The 21,531-nt window shown below is 42.3% G+C and overlaps 3 protein-coding genes across 7 annotated transcripts; 1 reads left to right on the forward strand and 2 right to left on the reverse strand.

Annotated features, from left to right (window-relative positions):
* Positions 1-51: 51 nt before the first annotated feature.
* Fabp (fatty acid binding protein) lies at positions 52-7,396 on the reverse strand. 3 transcript variants are annotated; one of them, XM_077408856.1, is made up of 3 exons: positions 6,999-7,396; positions 1,881-2,152; positions 52-711 (listed from the first exon to the last, which is right to left on the reverse strand). In XM_077408856.1, exons 1-3 carry the CDS (start codon positions 7,072-7,074, stop codon positions 658-660), a joined length of 402 nt encoding a protein of 133 aa, XP_077264982.1. In that variant the 5' UTR covers positions 7,075-7,396; the 3' UTR covers positions 52-657. The 3 variants fall into 3 exon arrangements, with proteins under 3 accessions (XP_077264982.1, XP_077264983.1, XP_077264981.1); XM_077408857.1 differs by lacking the exon at positions 6,999-7,396 and adding an exon at positions 3,992-4,067; XM_077408855.1 differs by lacking the exon at positions 6,999-7,396 and adding an exon at positions 3,146-3,305.
* A 3,658-nt stretch (positions 7,397-11,054) lies between these two features.
* Positions 11,055-14,689, forward strand: LOC143898977 (uncharacterized). 2 transcript variants are annotated; one of them, XM_077408852.1, is made up of 4 exons: positions 11,055-12,255; positions 12,765-12,924; positions 12,998-13,404; positions 14,555-14,689. In XM_077408852.1, the coding sequence occupies exons 1-3, from the start codon at positions 12,078-12,080 to the stop codon at positions 13,395-13,397; spliced, it is 738 nt and encodes a 245-aa protein (XP_077264978.1). In that variant the 5' UTR covers positions 11,055-12,077; the 3' UTR covers positions 13,398-13,404; positions 14,555-14,689. The 2 variants fall into 2 exon arrangements, with proteins under 2 accessions (XP_077264978.1, XP_077264977.1); XM_077408851.1 differs by lacking the exon at positions 14,555-14,689 and having other exon boundaries at positions 11,057-12,255; positions 12,998-14,024.
* A 32-nt stretch (positions 14,690-14,721) lies between these two features.
* On the reverse strand, positions 14,722-21,445 carry LOC143898973 (RIB43A-like with coiled-coils protein 2). 2 transcript variants are annotated; one of them, XM_077408847.1, is made up of 8 exons: positions 18,929-21,445; positions 18,660-18,808; positions 18,149-18,289; positions 17,845-18,014; positions 17,218-17,458; positions 15,622-15,849; positions 15,085-15,191; positions 14,722-14,879 (listed from the first exon to the last, which is right to left on the reverse strand). In XM_077408847.1, the coding sequence occupies exons 2-8, from the start codon at positions 18,783-18,785 to the stop codon at positions 14,738-14,740; spliced, it is 1,155 nt and encodes a 384-aa protein (XP_077264973.1). In that variant the 5' UTR covers positions 18,786-18,808; positions 18,929-21,445; the 3' UTR covers positions 14,722-14,737. The 2 variants fall into 2 exon arrangements, with proteins under 2 accessions (XP_077264973.1, XP_077264972.1); XM_077408846.1 differs by having other exon boundaries at positions 18,660-21,445.
* Positions 21,446-21,531: the final 86 nt, after the last annotated feature.

Genomic DNA, 21,531 nt, shown 5'->3' on the forward strand with positions numbered 1-21,531 from the left:
ACCAAAAAAATTAGACGTTAGGAATCAGGAAACTTTTAATAAAAACACATATTTCCATTAATCATTATTATTCGTAGAAAAAAGCAAACATTCATAAAATAGGTGATACAGCGACTGCTGTATGTGGAACATAATTAGCTGACGGTATTACATATTTCATTACGTAATCCGCGAGATATGAATAGAAATATCTGTATATGAATCTGTGCACAACAGATGACTACTTTATACTTCGGTTCTCATACGATACATTTTACGAACGCATGCATATCAAATATACGAATTTTAATTTCGTAGAAAACATGTACTGTAATTTTTGTAAATTACACTTCAACGTAAATGATATTTAGTTTATATATATATATATATATAATCTGACGCTATATATCAGCATATATCTCGTACATTGGAAGTAATGCGAATTCCACTTCCCGGTGTCCCCCAACGCTCCAGGAAGGTCAAGAGGGGTTTTAGCCGGTAAGAATCCGGCATACCCCTCCGTCCTTCCCCGAGAGTCGAGAGGACTTATGAAGGTTCTCCCGTTAACAAAAAAAGCATATATCTCATTCACGTTCAAGCGGAATTTCGATAATTTACAAGTCGTTGGAATGCTTCTAGGAGCACCTTGTGCACGTCTTCAGCTTTGGTACTGAACTCTTATTCCTGAACCTTGTATACCCTCGTGCAGACTATGTCATCGACCTTCATAATCTGCAACAGAAATAGCACGATACCAGTTAATATTTGATAGCGCGATAGACCTCGCCGTAACAGTAATCTCTCGGAATTAATAATAGCAAGTTTCTATAAGTACGAGAGAGCGAAAGAGAGAGAGAGAGAGAGAGAGAGGGAGAGGGAGAGAGAAAGAGTGCGGGAATTATTCCTGCGCCGGTGTCTCACGGTATTAACACGTATCGCCAGACGGATCAATGGATCTTTATTGGCACCGTTTCGGAGCTCGGTGCTGTAGAATTGTACGTGTCACGAACAGGAGGAGCGCACGCGATAATTGGCCGGACATTTGACGAATCATTATAACATTAACCGCTCGTGCAACGATCCCTCGGCGCGACGTTCCTCCACGTAGCTTTTATACTTTAATCGGGCAACTCCTGTGCCCGCATCAAGCCAGACGAATCAAAGTTCAAGTGCTTAGAGAGGAAGTGTATGTACGCACGCACGAGTGACAAATGCATCTTCTAGCACGATTAACCACGTCATTCCTATAACTCACGTTCTGTTACATATCGTTCGAGTTCGCAGGCTGGATGAAGCATTTAAAGCGATAGACGTCACGCGAACATAATAATGAAAATCGCTCGGTTTAAAGAAGAAATATACAACCATGAGAACAATTCTTCTCAGGATTTATCAATTTAGTTAATCTTCCAGCGATTAAAGTATATGTATGGGTAAAGCGTACCGTTGTAAATTGCGCATCGTGTGTATTTAACGTTAATGATGTTTCCATTCGTTCTTAAGAAATGCAGACACAAGATTGCTAGTCGGACGCAAGTTTATTATATAAGACATGTCTATAGAAACAACGAGATATTTCTCGCTAGTGTTTACCTAACTGAAGGGCAGCGTTACCTTGCTACTAACGTTTAATCGTGTTAATAATAAATGGTCACATAGCTTGACCGTTAAGGCTTGTTATCGATTTGCGGATAAAGTATTACCAAACCGAGATTAATTCAAATATCAGCAATATTACGAGTCGCTCAAGTTATTCATTAAAAAGCCGCTAAATTTTTAGTTCGCTCCAAGAAACGTTATATTTATATAAATCGTAGAAATCTCTTATTTTAATCATCTTTATCGCGCGCGACTATACGAGCAAATTAATTCTTCCAAGAATGTTATAAAAACGTGCTTACCGCCTTCATCTCCGTGGGATTGAATTCCCTCTCGATCGTGGTGTCCTTCTCGCCTTTTTGCACCTGCACAAGTTTGTTACCGTCCAGAGTACAGACGCTCTTCACCTTCCTGCCGTCCGCGGTCTCCTCGTCGAACTCCTCACCGAGCTTGAACTTTATCTCAGTGTTTTTGAAGGGGCTGGTCGTCTTCAGCGTGTACAATCCGTCTTTCTCCGTTAGTTCGACGACGGGGCTGACGGTGCTGCCCATTTTGCGGGTCACCATACCCACGCCTGAAAGAAACCGCAAGTTGTTTTAAAAGCTGCTTCTTTTCAGCTCCTCTGAAATTCTAATCTCGCCCAGATGGCAAAACGTGAATGTGGAAAATTATGAAACCATGTTTCTGAAAACAATTTACGTATTGTTGCCATAAACATTACGTAAACGCATGAATCATAGCTCCGTCTAGGATTCATACTTATGGCGCTTTTACAGCAAAGATGTAAATTGTTTCCATCAATAATAAACCACACATCTCAATGGAACTTCCGGAAGCAAACTATTGCTAAAAAAATATAACGATTATGGAATAAAAAAAAACCGTTACTTGAAACAAATTCAATACTATTGCTGAGTACTCATAAACGCAGCTTTACATGTAACATGTTATTTGCGCAAAATACATTTTCATAAATCTGACAGGCGTTTTGCTATCTGGGCGGATATATTTATATCACGCAGATGGCTCATTTCCTCGCGTTTATTAATTGCCATTGAAACATTCATGCTTCGCAATCTAATTGCTAGTTATCCTTGAAAGAGAAACTTTACCCGGAACTCTTTTCATTTGCTTACAAGTTCGTAAGTTGCTACTTAAATTCGGTGACGGAATACAAACACGATGAGTATCCTAAGTAAAGAGGAAGATAAAATTACGCTTCTCGGGTAATTAGCGAGAAGCGTCCACTGTGATGTCTTAAATTATCAGGCTCGATTAAGATAATTTCGAAATCACATATCTATCGATGTCCCACTCGAAGTTAAATGCGAAATGAATATTTTTATCTGCCGGCACTTCTGAAACTCGTCTCTCGGGAAGCACTTGATCTCCTATCGGTACGATCCGAAGCCCATCGACATTCAGAAAAAAATCAATCCCTGGTCAAAAAATGGATTGATCCATATGCGAGAAAAATTTATATATACATATGTTCCGGTGAAACCGGATCTATTGATCAGGAATCGATTTTCTCCGATGAAAAATGATTTATGCGTCTTCGTCTCACCTAAAGCTTTCATGTACTCGTCGAACTTTTCGCTCGATTGGAGCTTGTAACGCTTGCCCAGGAGACCGGTTAGTATTTCCGACGACATCGTTCGATCTAGCACCGACAACTGCGGGAACGGGACTGACTAGCGGACCCGAGACCCGACCGGTTTGCATGCCTTATGCTCGCTTCGGCCATTGATTTGACTTTATATCGTATAGGTAGGACGAGTTTATCGTCATACAGCGGAACTACTCGGTTCCGCGTTGAAAACAGTGACGAGAGAAGTAAACTTTGAAGTTTGACCCACCCGTTCGCGCTATTTATAGACACCGCGAATTATCATCCGAAATGACATCACATTAGCGTATATGAATTACGGCCGCTCCGATGACAAGTAAAAATCTTCTTTTTGCAGCAAGATATTTTTTTTTAATTAAAATAAGACAGGACTTTTGTATTAAATCCGATCCAGCTGACATTTTCGCAAGTAATGATTTGCATCGGTCGAAAAATACACATTTATCGCGAAATGTCAGAGCCTATTCGTCATCTTGGATAATCAATTACAACGTTTATTTGAATAACAAATTAATCACGTTTTTTTTTTTTTAGGAGAGCAATTGTCTGCTCTCTGCAAGGACGAGGAAGTAATTATCTTAGCCCGGTTTAAACCGATTCAATTAAAGGTTTCATGATTCGCGATCGCCGATCGCGCTTGACGACGAACGTGCCACGAAAACGCTCCTTCAAGTGACCTCGAAAGAAAAAATAAGTGAAAAATACTCTTATCTCGCCGCCGCGGATGATAACGAAATTACAGGTTTGCATTTGAGTGATGCAAGTGTTGCTTATCGATCTCACCCGCGCCACCTCGGCCGCGCTTCTCGGAAAAAGTGACGAACGCCGAACGCCACCACAACATTCCACCGACGTAACCGGGCAACGCGTCGGAAGACGATGCGTCTAGACTTGCTCTCTTATTTAATTTCCGGCGAACTGTTCTCCCGAAGATTACCGTAACGACGTCGAGCGGGGGAGTGGGAAACGTTGATCCGTCCGTCAACGGTTCTGCCTGCCTGCACCGACTTGCCTCGTGCCGACGTACAATTTGCGATTCTACCTCCCCAGTAAACACCGAGCATCAGTTACGTCACATTTATGTTATCATTTCTCACTCACCATATAAATGCAATATAATACACATGTTGTGTTGCATTAACAATTTTCAGTGAGAAATTATTACATAGATGTAATGTAATTGATGCTTGGTGTTTACTGCAATGGGCTTGTCCCCCAAGCCTTATTATAACACTTGAACTTTTGGAGACTTTGACATCGAATAAAAATCGCACAAAAATTTATCGTATGATAATTATCCAGGGATGGCGGCTGATCTGTACAGCCGTTTGAGCAAACCCATGGACCCGAGCTCAATATACTATACAGACACACTCTCGCACATGTCATATATACACCCATACGTACACATTTTTGTAGATAACAGCAGTAACTATTTGAGGAAAAGAAGAAGCGAAATACAACCTAATTTAAATAACAGACTCCTAATGCTGACCTATTTGATAAATGAAACAGTATAGCGAAAGCTTCTTTCTTATTTATATCTCGTAATTAAAAAATAATAATTAATAGATTAGCATCTGCGGATAAAATTAAAATGGTAGAGCAAAAGAGAAACATGGGGATTATATGCGCCGTTATCTAGTTCTTCAGTTCATCCGAAGTTAATAAACATCAGATAAGCGGATAAAATTATCAGTCTCGATAAAACCATTAACAGAGTTTTCCTTTCCTCAAAAAACCAAGTGTTTGTGTCCAAAGGTGTTTCTCTGCTTCCAGGAACGGAATCTAACGCGATTTCCGTTATTTACAAAAGGATAACACATGGTAGATTCGCAAATTTCATATCGGCACGAATCTTGCGCTCGCGTGATTCGACTGATAATTACGGAATTTTTTTCAATTTATTAATTCCGTTGATGAATTAATTCAAGTGTTGAATTAGACCGCAATCAGGCAGTCCGCGGCACACGGTCGGAATTAAGGTCCAGGTCAGGTCGTTGGACGGAGGCGAGGCGTATATAATTTAACGTATTAAAATTGATTAATGTCCCGGGCCTCATTGATATCTCGCTAATGCACAAACGAGTTTAGCAGCTAATTAACCAATTAGGCGTACGACGAAAGTGCTCGGTAGGCGGAAGTTACCTACATCGAATTTACGTTTGCACTTTCAGGCGATTGTTCGCAAATTGAGTAACGAAACTATACAGGTCGCTGAATTATACGATTCTCTCTCGATCATCTGTCAAAATCGGTATTATTTTCTCTCTCTCTCTCTCTCTCTCTCTCTCTCTCTCTCTCTCTCTCTCTCTCTCTCTCGTCGGTACTATTTCTATTCTTTGAAGCACCCCCCTCCCCTCTCTGAAATTCCGTGAATGAACGAAGTGTTAGTGTCTCTTCGAGGGCTTCTCTAATGTTTACCCCGCAACTTTTCACGTGCACTTTCCACATATTAGTCACGGGCGGGGTGTTTGTTCACGGTTCGTACACGCACATGAAATTGCCGATGGTGCCGGCTCGCCACGCGAGCGGAACGCGCAAACGAAGCTAACGACAGATCTCATTACGATAATAATACAGCTTGCTGTAATATGTGTAATCGTTTGCTGCTATGCTGCTACTGTAAGAGAGCAATTTACGTTGCGCAGCGCCTATACGTACGTTGCCCGAGGATTCCTTTTGCGTTTTACGATATGTCATTGTTTTACTACACAAAACTCTTAATGGTTTTCTTACTTATATTTATAGTTATCTTTCCTATAATTTGTAACGGTAGACTTGGAGATTCCTCAGAGATTTTATGTTGCTAATTGAGAGTATCCAAAGCGATTTAGGCAATTTATGACTTCCCAGGAAAACATTCTCCATATATAATTACATTAAAAATACGTTCATGTTTTTTTTCTTGTATATGTGATTCTTGTATAAGTATTTCTTAATATTTTTCTTGTACATACAAACGGAGATTATTCGAGAGAAAAAATTAGACATGTCCGACATATATATAATTATAAGAATTTTTTTCCTAGATTGTCTCAGAGTTTACTTTTAATACTAATAGAATTCTTATAATTTTATGTGTTGTGTAATAAGAAAAACGTTCAGAGAAACAAAAAAAAACATATGTAAATTATGAATCCATATGCAAAAATTTTTTACAGCAACCTGACATGAATCATTGATCGTCTGAAGCGGACTTTATCCTATTCCTTGTCAGATACAAGCAAAATTACTTCCTTTTAGATTTCTATCATGAATAGAACCGCGCAATTTTATCGCATTTTAACGTAACGAGGTATTCGCGGTTAACACTGAGCACAGAGTGATATAATCCAAGGTTTTCAGAAAACTGCGTTAAAGAATGACAAAGGAAGAAACTTGTTAAATATTGCGCAACATTGCGCATCGATATCCGATTGCCGCCACACAAACGAAATCCGCGAGAGAAATTAATTGTAATTGAATAACGTGATAGAGAAAAAGAGTTTAGTGGAAATCATAACAATGACGTTATAAGAAAACTCAACGACACGTGGTCAGGTCAGGACCTAAGCGGATCGAATCGTAAAAAAGTTTCGAGTCGTAAAACAGCATTTATACAACCGACAAAGAACATTGAGTCGAGACTGTCGAGAGGATAGTTTTTTCTAATTCTCAAGTTTCTCACGTCGAGTTTTCCACTAATTTTTCACGTCGATCACGCGCGCATTCTAAATAAACATTTCCGCTGCACTTGGAACGGCCGAAACGGTGCCAAAAGACGCCGCAAGAGCGTTCGATTACGTACCGAGCGCCTTCATGAACTCGTCGAAATTCTCGCTGCTGAAGAGCTTGTAACGTTTCCCGAGGAATTCGCTCGACATGGTGATCGACCGGACGAAGCACGCGGAGAACGAGAAGACGAGATAAAAACAGATCGGCGACGACCGGGGAACGTCAGGCGACACAGCCGGGGGACCACTGAACACCTCCTGGTCGATCGGCGCGATTACAAGAACTGAACGGTGAACAGGAACGTTAGGTCGTCAGGATGCGGAGTGTGCAAGCTGGTGCGAGCGCGAAAACTCGGTAGTCTCGGTACTCGGTCTCCCTCAAACTCCCCAAAGCTGTTCCTCTCTTTCTCTCTTTGCCTCTCTCCTCTCATCTCTTTCTATCTTTAGCTCTCCTTCCTCGTCCCACGCACGCCAGACCGCCAGACTCGTCGCTCGCTTGTTCTGGCTTGTTCCGCTATCGATACCGAACCGAGGCACACCAAGGAGGGTCGCGCTCCCTCTCACAGCACTTCTTCCTTCCCCCTTGCGCTCGGAACCGCCCTTTTCCCCTCACGTTAAACAGCTGCATCTCTCTCGGCTCTTTGGTCCTCGGTTCTCTCTTCCCTTTCGGTCCTTTCGCGGTTCTTTCGCTTCACCCTTCCACTCCATCGCCAAGCACGAAACTTCCCCGTCTCGCTCCCACCCTCCCACCCGGAGTTTCCCCCTCCTCGAGATCTGTTCTTCGCAGCTGCGAGAGCTGCGAGTCCTACTTCCTACGTTCCTACCGTCGTCCTACCCTGTGTCCTGGCTTGCGCAACTTTCTCGTCTTTCGTCTACCTTGGCGTTGCGACACGTCGATTCTTCGTTTAGCCTCTTGTATGTACACGCGCGCGTCATGCGTAGGAGGAAAAAAATGACCAAGATATTTATCGAGTCAATTAGACTTTTATTTTTAGAATAAAACTAATTTAACTGCTGATGAAGTTACTGCAAAATATTCGTTGATTTCACAATTGCGATTATTACTGCAATCGTGATTTATTATGTTACCTCAGCGTATAATTTTAACGACGCTAGCCGGAAGTATCGTAACTGCAATTTTTGAACGACAATTTCCAAGTTGCACATAGATAAGAAAGTGCTCTACTACTACTACTACTACTACTACTACTACTACTACTACTACTACACACTACTACTACTACTACTATTAATTAAATAATTGTACAAGTAACAAGCGAAAAGATGAGCTTCGAGAGTGCAACGCGGTTGCATTTAATTATTTGCATTTAATTTTTATAAAGACTCGATAATGAATTAAACAAGTAATAAGCGAAAAGGTAGGATTTGAGAGTGCAGTGCAGTTAACAGTGCATAAATTAACGTCATAACAATCCGTAATTATCAATAAGATATATAATGTACATCGATGCATAGTTTATTGATACGTTATTTTATTGATAAATAAAGTATGTTATACATCAATGTTTAATTATGTATTCTATTGATAATTAAAAATTGTTATAATGTTAATTTACACACTATTAACCACGTTGCACTCTCAACCCATCCACCTTTTCGCTTATTACTTGTTCAATTTTATTATCGAAAGTCCTTAGGTAATTATGTAATTAATTCAAATAATTAAGTTTCGCATGTTTTCTATTTCTGTTTTGGTCATAATTACTGACTTTTTCGCAGATGTAAAAAAAATTCCTCTTGCAGGTTGCGAAAACTACGTGATAATATGTACGTAGTTTTTTTCCTAAACAGAAAAAAAAGAAACTATATTTATGTAAGCGAACCGAAACTCTATCGCCTTTGACTAAACAATTCGTAAATATTTATGGATGGATTTTTTTTTCGCAAGTTTCGAACAAATCCATCCATAAATATTTACGAATTGTTTAGCCGAAGGCGATACAGTTTCGCTTAAGTAGTTTCCTTTTTTTCCGTTTAGGAAAAAAACTACGTAAATATTATCACGTAGTTTTCGCAACCTGCAAGAGAAATTTTTTTTTTTAACGAACGGACGCATTGTGCGTGTCGGCAAAATAAACGCCGGCACGTGAGTCACGTACAACATATAGCGCGGTTGTTACGATTTATCTGCAATAATCTGTATCGCGCGCGGTGAGAGAGCTCGCGGGGTTATCATGGGAATCGCGAATAATGACTTCCGTATCTCCGACCGCGCGCGCGTACGGCGTTAATCGCGCTTTCGGATATATGAGTATGAGGGCCGCGTTCGAGGAACGCGCTATTATAGCGCTATTTGCCTATTCTATCTTTGTTTTACATCTAATGAGCGATAAAGATAGAACGATGCGGTGTAGCGCTAATAGCGCGCTCTCCGAACGCAGCCGAGCTAATTCCAAGTTCAACAACGGTGAGCGGCAAAGTCGAAGGTGCACTCCTCGAACTTGACATGCGTGATATGCCCGAGGTACACACACACACACACACACACACACACACACACATCGGACGATACGAATGCCCTCATCTCATTGGTCGGGCGGATCAATGCGCGCGACTTGACGACGAATCGTTCGTACGTTCGAATAAACGGCTAATGGACACTCGCAATCTCTCGTAATCCTCTCGTAATTGCGCTCAAAGTCCTGCTTACGCGTGTGGGCGTCATGCTGTATTATTTAAGTATACTTCGATTCACGTACGTTCGTACGCGCGGAAGTCCCATTTGTCGCGACGCTCACACGTGTAAAAACGTCGCCGCGCGACTCATTTAACTTTCCGATGAGCTTCTGCATACGTTGGGCCATCAAGATATAGTATAATACGCCGACCTTTGAAAGTCAATTTAATTCCGTTTCTTTCTTTTCTCTTCGTCATTGCTGAAACTATCGATTAGTTCTGTATTAAGCGATTTTTAAATAAAAGGGTAGTAAAAGGACGAGAATTCATGAATTATTTCTTTCAACGAGCAGAAAATCCGGCGAACGAGACCCGAGACGCGTTAAATTTTTCAACGACGCCCCAATCTCGTCTGGATCTGGATATACGAAAAGAAGGCCGGCGTGACGAAAGTGTGACGCGTCGCTCGCGTCACTCGCGACGCCACGTCTGATCGCGGTGGCGTCGATTTCGTCGCTCGCGATCCCGCAACGCCCGCCACGGCACGGTCGATAACGGTGCCGGGTGCGGTGGAAACGCGTCGACGTTGCCGTAATCACGCGCAGCACACGCTCGTCGGACGCGCGGACGATGTCGCGTAGCAACACGTGAATTCCGACAGCGACGGGCACGGCGCGGCGCGGCGGAGGCTTGGCAACGTCGCGGCGGCGCGAATTCCGCACTCGCCGTCGAAGGGTGTATGTATGTACATCTCCCGAGCCGAGTCGCCGAGTCCCGGTGCCATGCCGGCGCGAGCACTGCGAATCGGCTGGAGCGTTCGTCGGCGCACCGACAACGCTTGATTCTTCAAAGGGACGTCTCGCGAGGCCAACCAAGTGCCTCGTCGTTTGCGAGAGGAACGGCACATAGCGCATCTTCGCCTCGCTTGTCGCACCGAAATATATCTTTCGCTCTGTCGTTGCCCTTTATTTTCGAAACTCCTTGCCGGGATGAAGTTGTCCGCTCTCTCCCTCTTACTTCCATACACTCGCTCCATCGCTTACTTCCTCTCGTCGGCCAATTTCACCCACGTGAAGCGAATGGGGGAGATCTATCAACGCACTATTCACAGTTCGCTATCTTAAAGCGGTTTTTTTTCTACTTTAACTTCTTTCTTTCCTACATCGTTCCTACATCGTTCACGTACGTCTCAGGTTTCGTTTCATGGTAAACCATTTACCCAACTTGCGAATTACTTAGACTCGCGGTTTGCTATACCGTTTTGCTAACTTTGTTAGCCTGATGCTATTACTATTCGCGAAGCACTTGCGCTAGTGTTATTTGTACAGTTGGAATCTTTTTTCCATTGTACGACAAGGGACGCTTTACACTTGTTTCGCACTTTTGCGGAAAATAGCGACGCGATGTATATATATATATATATATATATATATATATATATATATATATATATATCCAACGAGGATATACATATTATTCTAAAACGGAGCAGAACTACGGAAACTCTCGCATCAATATTCCTGCATTACAATTAAATCGTGTGCCTACAAATGTCTTAGCGACTTCCTGTCGCGCGACTGCTTTTATTACTTTTCTTATTACGCAGGAAGCGGAAGTCCGGGAGTCTTTCGAGAGTCATTAATGATTCCATTTCGATCATTAACTTAGAGGAGCCGTGATTCAGTTTTCGATTCTATTCGGCAAACACACGATTATAGACTATAGGCGTGCGCTCGCGGAAACTTAAAAAGCATATGGATCCTTCCTGCCGAGTCATTCTCGCGCGGTGCTCCCGAGATATGATTTTCTGCGCGCCTGGGTCGCACGTGCGTGTATGTGTGTGCACGCACGGCGAGAGTTATTATACGGCGACGCGATTCCGCCGTTCTTTCGGCCCGCTCTCGGCCCGCGGCGGCCCTCGGCGCGGCCTCGCCGACCGAGCGGGCGAGCGCCGCGCCGCGCCGCGCCGCGCCGCGCCGGTCTGGCAACGTCGCTCGCGGGCGGCATAGATTCCGCTCCGCAACCGCAACCGCACGTTTGCCGCCGGGCCGCCATGATACCAAAGCCGTGCTGGCCGTGCAACGGTTTCTCCGCAGTGACGCGCAAGCCGCTGCCGACGACGCGACACGATAACGTCGCCCGGGCCACGACTGCGGCTCCGTTCCGTTGCCGATTTTTCGATCACTTTATACGCAATATTACCGATTGACCGGTGACCACCGCGGTCTTGGTGGAAGGTACGACGCGGTAGGAGCACCGCCGATCGATCTTTTTCGAATTTCAAATCCCTCGCGAGGAATTTGGGAAATTATTTTTTCGCCGTCTCGTTATCTGAATTAAGACTCTCTCGATCGTGCTGCAAGGGACTCCAGCTCGATTTCCAAGAGATTTCGCGAAAGTATATTGTTCGAACAGTTTCGCCACGACCGCGAGGTGCGAGATCGAAGGTTCGAAAGGCGAAAGGACTATCGGGCGAAGGAAGGAATTGAAGGAAAGAAGATCTTCGGAGGCTCTATATGAACATGTTCGACACGGAAAGGTTCATCGAGGAAATAGAGAGGCGTCCAGCGATCTACGATGTGAATCGCGGCGAGTACAACGACCGTAACGCCAAGATGACCGCGTGGGACGAGGTCTGCCAGGTGATGGTACCGAATTGGGCGCGCTTGACGGACGAGGAGAGAAATGTGGAAGGTATATAGTATAGCGTGGCCGCCGCAATTGATCGATCCGGATTCGTTCGGCCGCGTCGCGTCGCCGCCGACCACGGCGGAAATCCGGTAAACTTAGAATTGCCGCGAGTCGATATTTTCCGCGCGATCGGCTTTGCAAACGATTGAAGTCGTGTTGAAGACGGAGAAAATAATTGAACAGAGACGTTCGGGTGAAAAAAGTTGGACGGAGGTGTCCTCGTGTGGCCTCAAATTTTGATAATAGATTGGGGGGAAATGCACTGCAGTCTTGCTATTGTATATGTATTAATTAAATTGATATTGTATAGCGTGTTTTATCAAATTTCTGTTTTATAGATATTTATTTAAAAAATAGGTTGAAAATTATAGCCTTCGTAGTTCTTCATTTTTTCTTACAAAATCTTTTGAAAATCTTATAAAAGAAAGATTAGATATTTGAAAAATTGTTATTATTTTGCTATATCTTGTTAAAGGATGAAATTTTAATTGTTGATTTATAATAATTTGTAGAGAAAAATTTGCGCGGGAAATGGAGGAACATACGGGATTACTTCATGAAAGAGCTCAAACTTCAGAAGTCGCAAAAGTCTGGACCCGCCGGGCGAAAACGAAAGAAGTACATGTACTTCGATCGATTGTTATTTCTCCTGCCGACAGTGGAGAACAAGAGGTAGTATCAGTTATCGTCGGAATTAAACGGCAAACGACCGATGTTCGCACGGCTAAATTTAACCGTCTTTTAGGGGTTCCGCAACCATTATTAACCCCTGCAAATCGGAGGAGAGCGAGGGTGAGATGGACAATCCCGTGATCGAAGAGTACGACCCCCTTACACACGGTGCTTCCATAACTGGTAACCGGGAGTATCTTCAGGCGGGTACTCCCTCGTACAAGGTGTGTCCGCGTTATTCGAAACAGCAGCTCTGCGAGACGTCCTTCACGCCCTTCGACAATGAGATACACGACATCCTCTCATCGCACAGCAGTCAGCGCGTTACCCTTGACGAGGACGACTACGACAAGATGTTTCTTCTCTCGCTGCTGCCGATTATCAGGCAGGTGCCGGAGGAAAAGAAGCTGGATGTCAGGATACAAATACAGCAAGTTCTGGCGATGGCACTCCGTCCATCCGATAATAAATAAACGTTTGGTACGTTTTATTTTTTGGAAGGAGGAAGAAGGGAATCAAAATGTATCATGTAGAAAAAGATTTTGTATCGATTTATATTATATATGAATATTTTTTTCTAGTCTGTCCTTTTAATTAATATTTTCTTGGATTCTTGTTACAAATTTGTTTTATAAAGATAGTGGAATAAAATCTATTTTAAGTTTTAGTCTAATTTAATTTTATTAGATATAAGATAACACATATTATTTCATTTATTATAGTCTTAATTTTTATAAAGTTTACGCTCGGTAAAGTACTTTGATATTTAAGATTTAACGGTAAATCGATAATTGTAGGTATAGCGTACTTATAGTAAGTACAATAATTGCGCAAACTTGATGAGTTGTAACAACAAAAACGCGGATTGTATCGAAATAAGTTAGCGTAAATTATAATTATGGAATATTCTTGGATACGCGTAATGGATAAATTTTATACTTTATACTTTAAAGTAAGCATGAACATAAATACTGCGCGCGTCTGTGATATATATTAAACTCTACTCGACAATCGAATAGACGACGTCATACGCGCAATATGACGCAGTCTTGTCATGCTAGGATAATTCAATTGAAATATATTACATATCGTACATTTTATTCTTTACGTTCCTATTACATAGTCTTTTTTGCATTTTTATACCTGAATTCTATCATATCGTAAATTTATTTTTTATTAAATCATCAAAATCGTTTCAGTTTAATTATTTAAATTAAATGTATCAGATCCATTTACCAAATGCGATAACTTATCGATGGCTACGGATTTTATCCAGCGTCGCGATGAAGCATGGAATATCATCAGTAGAGACTAGCAAACTTCTTACGTTACCGATATTGGATAATATCACAATTTTTTTATCAATTATTACAATAAAGCGATAAATATTGCTCAATTTATATAATTTAATAATAATTAATCATCTTGTGTTTTTTTTGTTACTAAAATATGTTATTTAATATAGATATTTTTTTACCGCATGATGATATTTGATTTTGCAAGTAAAGATTGTGCCGTAAATTTCAAGATTACATCTATACGTGAGCTTTTAAACGATAAAGAACAATATATTGTTTAGCTCGCAGTTGCAATACACAATATATATAATATTTATTTTCTTTTTTTACAGGTATAAAATCCAAATCTTTAAAACCATCCCAGTGAACACAATAATGCGTCCCAAATCAGAACATATGGACGTCTTAAAGACGTCGGTATGGCAGGAAAAAGAGAAAGAGAGGGGTTTGCGAAATTGTTTTTTATTTATTTGGAATTTACATCGATTTTTCTCACTTTAAAAAGAATATGCCAATCAACGTGTTCCTTTGTTAAATTGTTCGTAAAAAGCGGCGGTCGGTTGAGTCTTATAAACGATACGGTTCAGGTATTCCTGATGTTGCTTCTGCTGCTCGGCAAGCCGCAAATTCTCCTCCGCAATTTTCTTGTTGAGCTCCCTAGAAGAATATAACGTAGCACTTAAGGTGACATTTACCCGTTTAAACACGAAATTTGAATATCACAGAATTTTCAAACAGATTTAAAAACTCGTAGTTTTTTTCGAAATATATCATTAAAAGTAATATTGTTATAAAATACATTTAAATATCTTTTCAAACGATAAGAGAAATGTTGAGTACGAAATTAGTTTTAGGATCTTACGATTTTCTTTGATTTAATTCGCACTCATACGAGTATGCTGTTTGAAGATGCGAATCCATTAAATGATCCCAATCCTCGTTGATACGTTTCTCTTCCAGCTTGATTTTCTGAAAAGATGAGTTAGATAAAAGTTTCCTCACATTAATTAAAATTAATAGTTGTAAGTGGATTCATAACTGCCAGTGAATATTTGAAATGCGTTGTATTAAATAAAAAACTTTTATTTTAAATATATCATGCGTGACATCGTGAATCCGCCGTGATGTCATCGATTGACGCGATCCGTGACGCATCCACAGTTTTGGCCTTAGTTGTCATTAACGTGTATTGTTATGATTATATATCTGATTCTTATATATCTGATTATCAAACTTTTTAACCCGACATTTTTCATATCGCAATTAAGAAATGAGCCTGAAGTAATGCTCTGTTTTAGGTACTGAAGAACATTAAGGAACAATAAGGAGATTTAATTCAAAATATAGATGATACAAAAATGTGTACTTCTACAAATTCTACAGTACTACTTATACTAACATGAATCTCTTCCATTTGCTGTAACTGAGCATCTCTGAAGACCTTCAACTCGTCCGCAGTCATGCCCTTGTATCGGTCCGCCAACGGCTTGCACGGACCGCGGGTGCTCTCAGCTTGTTCCCTAGCCTCGGTGAGGAAATCTCCAGTCACGTGATTATAAATTTCCGCTTTCTTGTCCTCCTCATCTTGAACGGCTTCGCAGTGACGGCGATGCTGCTGCTCCTCGGCCTGCAATCGAGCGGAAATAAATTCCGCGGAACCATCGCGGAGCGTCGAAGGATATAAGGGCCAGGGACGCGGTCCGCGAACCAGGCGAAGGGGCGGGAAGTAATTAACGCGAAGCAAGAGTACGAGAGGAGGTAGTAGGGAGGGAAAAAAAATGAAATCGACGGCACTTTGTTGTGGTTTATCGGGGCAAATTATCGCGGCACTTTGCACGATGATGTCACGAGGTTATTATTCATCGACCGCGAAAGAATCACGTAGGCGACTTTTATATCCCGCGGCGAGTTAAAATGCACACGGACTGCACAAAAAAGTCACATCGCGTCTTTTGTTACGTTTATCTGTGTCGCTTTATTACTGCGAGCGCTCTTCGATCACATTTGTTCTCTCGAGAAAGTTAATATACCAGCGACAATATCTGGAAAAGGAGACATCCTGGCAGTAGCGTAAATTAAAAGTCAATCTATCAATTCCTTATTCATGCATGTCGTAATGCTGTAATTTTTAAATGCACGAAATTTCGTTAAAAAATATCAGGTTAGCATTTATTTATATAATGGATAATTATATGTACCTTATCAGTAATCAAAGGTTGATACAACATTAATTTACGCACTGCTAGCCGCGTTGCACTCTCAGAGCCCACCGTTTTACCTGTTACTTGTTAATCTATTTATATCATCTAGTCATCTCTCTAGTGTTTGTTTAAGAAGACAAATTTAGACTTTCCCGCAGTAGCTTTTATACTTACGGTATATCAGGTCAGGCCGGAATTTTCCTACGAGAGGCGTGACGCAAAAAAAAAGAGGACAGACTATTACATATATTAGGAAAATTGAAATCGGAGGCAAACAAACAGGTAGCGTATATTCTAATGTGTCAACACCATCGTGTCAAATATAATAACGCTCGGATCGATCGCTTCATTCGATGTAAGTGGGCGCGTATTCAAATATATATGTGTTCTTATCCTCAATCGGACATGATCAAGGGTTAGCCGACTGAAAAAAAAAAACCCGGTTTCTTTCCGCGAAGCGGTTTAACAAAAACACTACCCTTCTCGAGCATCCATCTTACTCGCCGGATCTGGCTTCCTTCTATCTTCGTCCAGAGATCAAATCGGTCAAAGGAATCCATTTTTTGCCGATAGAAGACGCGAAAGCAAAAACGACGGAGTCACTCGACTAGACAGCTGTACAAATCGCGAAATAGCAGCAGCTGCTGCTGCATGCCATTTGGAATGGGACCGGGAATCATCTTGAAGATCGTACGGTTGATTTTATCTAATTTGTTAAATAAATTGAGCCTCGTCCGCTTTCTCGCGTCGGGTCTAGATCAAAGGCGCGCGAATAGAGAGGATCCTGCGTGTACCAGAGCGCGATTAAATGTCGCCGTCGCTTCGTTCAGCCTTCGCCGGCATTCCTCCTCCATCCGCGTCAACATCATCGCGCGCTTGTCCCTGGAGAGGACGACTTCCCGATAGGCATCCTCGGCGTCTCGTCGTGCCTTCTCAGCCGCCTCGCGCTCCTCCTTTTGCCTTTGTATCCACCAACGCATCTGCTCTCTCTGCGCCTTCAATCGCTCGGCAAGATTGCGATCCTCGCCCTCGAACCTGTACAGCCGTAATATTTCATCGTTCCTCCTCTCTTCCGCGGCGTTACGCTCATTACCATCGCGCCAGGGTGAGCAAGCTGCGGGGTAAATTATCCGCGCGAGAGGATCTTTTGCCCCGAGAGAGAAAAAATATCGTTATATACCGTATACGCGCGATAGGTCGTGGTTTACAGATCGCGGAAATTGGTTGTTCGAGATTTTAATTACGAGAATCTTAATAAAGACCGAGGAGAGTCATCGGGAGTGCAGGAAACAGAATAACGAGTTTCGCAAGCATTCTTCTATCTTAACTTCTGGAAAGTCCGAGATAAAAACCTCTCCGCGACTTTTCTCTCCCGATTGCACCACTCATTGTTGGCGGTATTAATCAGGCTATTTACGCACTTCTGAGCGGACGCTGCTCCCAAGCTCGGATCGTCGCCGTTGTCGTCCACGCGCGCTGGAAGCGATTTTTTTAACGCCTCGGGGTCGTACAGGTCGTAATCTCGACGGTCCTCCGCTCGCTGATGGACTTGTCGGTAGGACTCGACCTCCTTGTTTATTCTTCGCCTTTCCTGCGAACAGGGAAGCGTTTATCTCGATTCCTCCGGGTATTTCGTTAGTGGCACGTGACACCGAAATCGTGTGCCAGCTCGGGTATCGAGCGAACATTCCCGCGTAATTATCGGCATTGACGGCACTCAATTACCTCCTCCTGCCGTCTCTCCAAATGCACGGCATGCTCGTTGCTGCGAATGAGTGCCTCGTCCAATTGGCATTCTTTCGCCCGTTCCCACTCGCGCTGCTGCTTCTTTTCCTCGACTTGCTTATCCAAGAACTCCTTGTCTATCTGCAAATGTCAGGGAAACAATCGCGCGAATCCTATCGCATTGAGAAGCGTGCAACTTCCCAGATTGTTAGATCAATCAAGTGTCGCGTTACGCTCTCCGTCAAATTACGCTTGTGGAATTTACCGGTTAGGGATATTGGGAAACAGCAGAATCAGTCGAAGCAAGATTCTCGATCAATTTAGCCGAGAGTAGATTGTAACAGATTTAATGGTAAATGTCAGTGGTAAAAATCACAAAGAATCTTCTTAATTAATTAGGAAAACGCGAGCTAACAAAATGACTGAATTCAAGAATTAAATCAGATTTGATCGAAATAAGATATGAAAGTCTAACAAAGGATGGAACACTCGGGGGACTGGATATACTTACTCCAATTTTTCTAACGCGAGGATTAAAGATGCGCAGTTTCCTCGCTTCTTCGATTCGTCGTTTGCGTTCTATAGACGCAACGATCTTGAGATCCTCCGGAGTAGCGCGTTGTTGAAACTTAAGCATTTCGGATATTTTTCACGGAGAATCTGAAAAGCGCGGTTTTTTTTTACGACGGCAAGGTTACACGAGACCGAAAGCGTGAACACTGAACATATCTAGACTTTTCGGTCGGTCGGGGTCGGGAATCGAAACTGAAGTTTCGTTACCATGGAGAGTTTGCCAGTCGAGGAGGGTCGCACGTCGCACGTAGCCGTAAATTCCAGCTGCATGGTATTTATATTTATATGATAGGGAGAGATAAGCGCGTATATCGCAGTACGTTTGACCAGTTAGAATTCAAATAATAATATCTCAGTTAGTATCGCGAATTGCCCAATCAAGCGGAATTAATCATTAATTTAGGAGAGAAAATGAACCCTAACGAGAGTCTATACGAAGCGAAACGTAAAATACGCGATAATATAACATGTCAATTTTTTATCGTAATTTTACGTAATCCATGTGTTATAAGATCAATGAAAGCATTAATGATGCTTTAAAGGAACCATTAAAAAATAATAAACGAATTTTTAAATGCTCCAAGAACGCTCCAGATTTCAACAATGTGAGTTTATCGCTTCCAAAAAGTACTTTTTTGCGAGCGAGTTTATCGTTTTCTGGATCTATTTTAATTCTCCTCCGCTTGGCAGGCGTTTCTCTTTGACGGCTTTTTCAAGCCCCGGAGGCCTTTTTGCTCTCGTAATTATGGCAACACGATCAATACCCGGTGATCGGAATGTTGCCGCTGCGCGGCGTTTGACTTCGACCATGTGATTATCTGTCGAAAAAAAAAATATTAAGAGATAATTATTCAGTTTATGATAATTATTCAGCTGTTAGAGAGACACTGAGAGACACCCGTACGGGTGTGTCACGTGGGGAGCAGCTGTCGATGGTCGGATGGTATAAACATGTGTACCGCATTGTTATCTGTTGATTTCGTGAAATCCATCTTATTCTCTTCCGTTACCGTTAAGTACGCGCGCTGCGCCGATCCAATTTGTCATCGTATTATTGCGGCGACACGCGCGATAACGAAAGCAGAGAGGAGGGGTCGTGTCGATAAAACATTTCAATACGGTTAGCCGTATCTCTGCCTTCGATAAAACGCCTTGCAACTCTCACGAGTCCGGAGGCCATCAGCCGCAGGGTCGCGTAACCCCTAATCGCGGTTGTTTACTTAACAAACGCGACGGTAGAACGGTATATAGTATCTTTATTTTAATTAGCGATCCCTGATTAAGCGTCGATTGAGCTGGCAGATTTTGTGGAACTGTTTTGACTCTGAAACGTCACGCGCGTAATAAAGTAGTAGTTTGATTAAGGCTCCTGCTGCCTTGGCTCGTCCAACGTTGACAGTAAACATTACTTTTGGCAAAATTATAAAGAAAAATAATGTTAAAAAGTTAAATTATTCTTGCAATGTACAGCATCATTTGTCGTTTTAGTGTAGTGTTTTTATATATAACATAATTATCGTAGTATTAAAGTATATCGAAGACTCCCATTTTGTTATAATTTAATATGTGAAAGCAAAAATTTTTTTATTTCAATTCGACAGCTTGTTTTTGTTCTTGATTAGGCACAATTCAATTTGACATTATACACACACATATTAGACTATTTATGGCTTGTCCAAACAAAAGAGCAATTTTCGATAAATTTTGAAAATCTATTCTATCAATTACAAACGTTATTTAATTAATTGATAAACATTTTTATTTTAATGTACGTTGCAAGAATTTTCATGATATATAATTTTCTCGCTTCTGACGTATCAATCCAAGATAGCTGCAGCGAGTAAATCGGAGCTTTAATTGGGGCATCTGGAAAGATTTATCGAATATGTTGACAATTTTCTCCATATCTTATACATTTATTTTTTAATTATTCTTAATCTCGTTCTGCTTTCTAAAAATTAATTGGGATTTTTAAATATAAGTTTCTCTAGAAAAGATGATCTATAATTTCTGCTAACAGGATAGTGTTCTATTTGTGTGCTGTATAAAAAATATGAGAAAAATTCGAGAATTTGAATACGTGAATGAAATATCTAAAAATTAAAATAACACGGATAAATAAAAAAACGAATCACAGATCGTGCAAAGTCTATATCGCATCGTTGTAGTCATCGAAAGAGAAAGGTGTCTCTCGATCATTTCGACGTCAACTTCAGGCCGGAAGTGGCGTTCGCGGCAAGCGGAATGAGCGGGCGAATCGCGGATCAATCGCGCTGATCGCGGATCGCGCATACCTCAGTCTCGCTTGATTAATTCCCCCCGAGGGAGGGTGGGCGAACGTGACGCGGCCCTTTTCGTAAGATCGATCACCACCCCCGCGTTACGATATGGAGCGCCGTGAAAACGCCGTTACAATTTTAATCAGGCGAAAACCACGCCGCGATACGATCGATAGGGTGACGTATAGTTAAGTAATTCGGCCCGCGCGCGAGCCGTGCTCTCTACGCGAGAGTCCACTCCTCCCTAGGCCGCGAACCGCCATGTTCGCGGGTCGCGCGAGGTCGGCGCGGGAGGAAGGACGCGCCCCGTTCGCCTCGTGGTGAAAAAAAAAATCGCCGTTGACAAACAGAGTCTCGGTGAGCGCGCGATAAGGAGGAATCCTCTCCGCCTCTCGTCGCGCGCGGACGCGCGTTCGCGGCAATTGCGTCTTGCGTCGCGAGTTATTCATCAATCAGCCCGTCGGCCGTCGCGATATCGCGCGCGCACGCCTCGTCCCCCGTCCCCCCCCCTCGGGGGGAGAGAAGGAGAGG

This window comes from Temnothorax americanus, unplaced genomic scaffold (assembly GCF_048541705.1).
Source record: "Temnothorax americanus isolate GAGA-0224 unplaced genomic scaffold, ASM4854170v1 Scaffold25, whole genome shotgun sequence".
NCBI classification, from domain to species: domain Eukaryota; kingdom Metazoa; phylum Arthropoda; class Insecta; order Hymenoptera; family Formicidae; genus Temnothorax; species Temnothorax americanus.

Bases quoted from the DNA above. Each gene is read 5' to 3' on its own strand.
- Fabp (XM_077408855.1), bottom strand. From the start codon at position 3,233: ATGTCGTCGGAAATACTAACCGGTCTCCTGGGCAAGCGTTACAAGCTC. The intron at 2,153-3,145 runs GTGAGACGAAGA...GGTTTCTTTCAG, and splicing joins CGAGTACATGAAAGCTTTAG to GCGTGGGTATGGTGACCCGC. The intron at 712-1,880 runs GTAAGCACGTTT...TTTCTGTTGCAG, and splicing joins ATCCCACGGAGATGAAGGCG to ATTATGAAGGTCGATGACAT.
- LOC143898973 (XM_077408847.1), bottom strand. From the start codon at position 18,785: ATGCTTAAGTTTCAACAACGCGCTACTCCGGAGGATCTCAAGATCGTT. The intron at 18,290-18,659 runs GTAAGTATATCC...TGACATTTGCAG, and splicing joins CTCGCGTTAGAAAAATTGGA to ATAGACAAGGAGTTCTTGGA. The intron at 18,015-18,148 runs GTAATTGAGTGC...CCCTGTTCGCAG, and splicing joins TGGAGAGACGGCAGGAGGAG to GAAAGGCGAAGAATAAACAA.
- LOC143898977 (XM_077408852.1), top strand. From the start codon at position 12,078: ATGAACATGTTCGACACGGAAAGGTTCATCGAGGAAATAGAGAGGCGT. The intron at 12,256-12,764 runs GTATATAGTATA...AATAATTTGTAG, and splicing joins CGAGGAGAGAAATGTGGAAG to AGAAAAATTTGCGCGGGAAA. The intron at 12,925-12,997 runs GTAGTATCAGTT...ACCGTCTTTTAG, and splicing joins CCGACAGTGGAGAACAAGAG to GGGTTCCGCAACCATTATTA.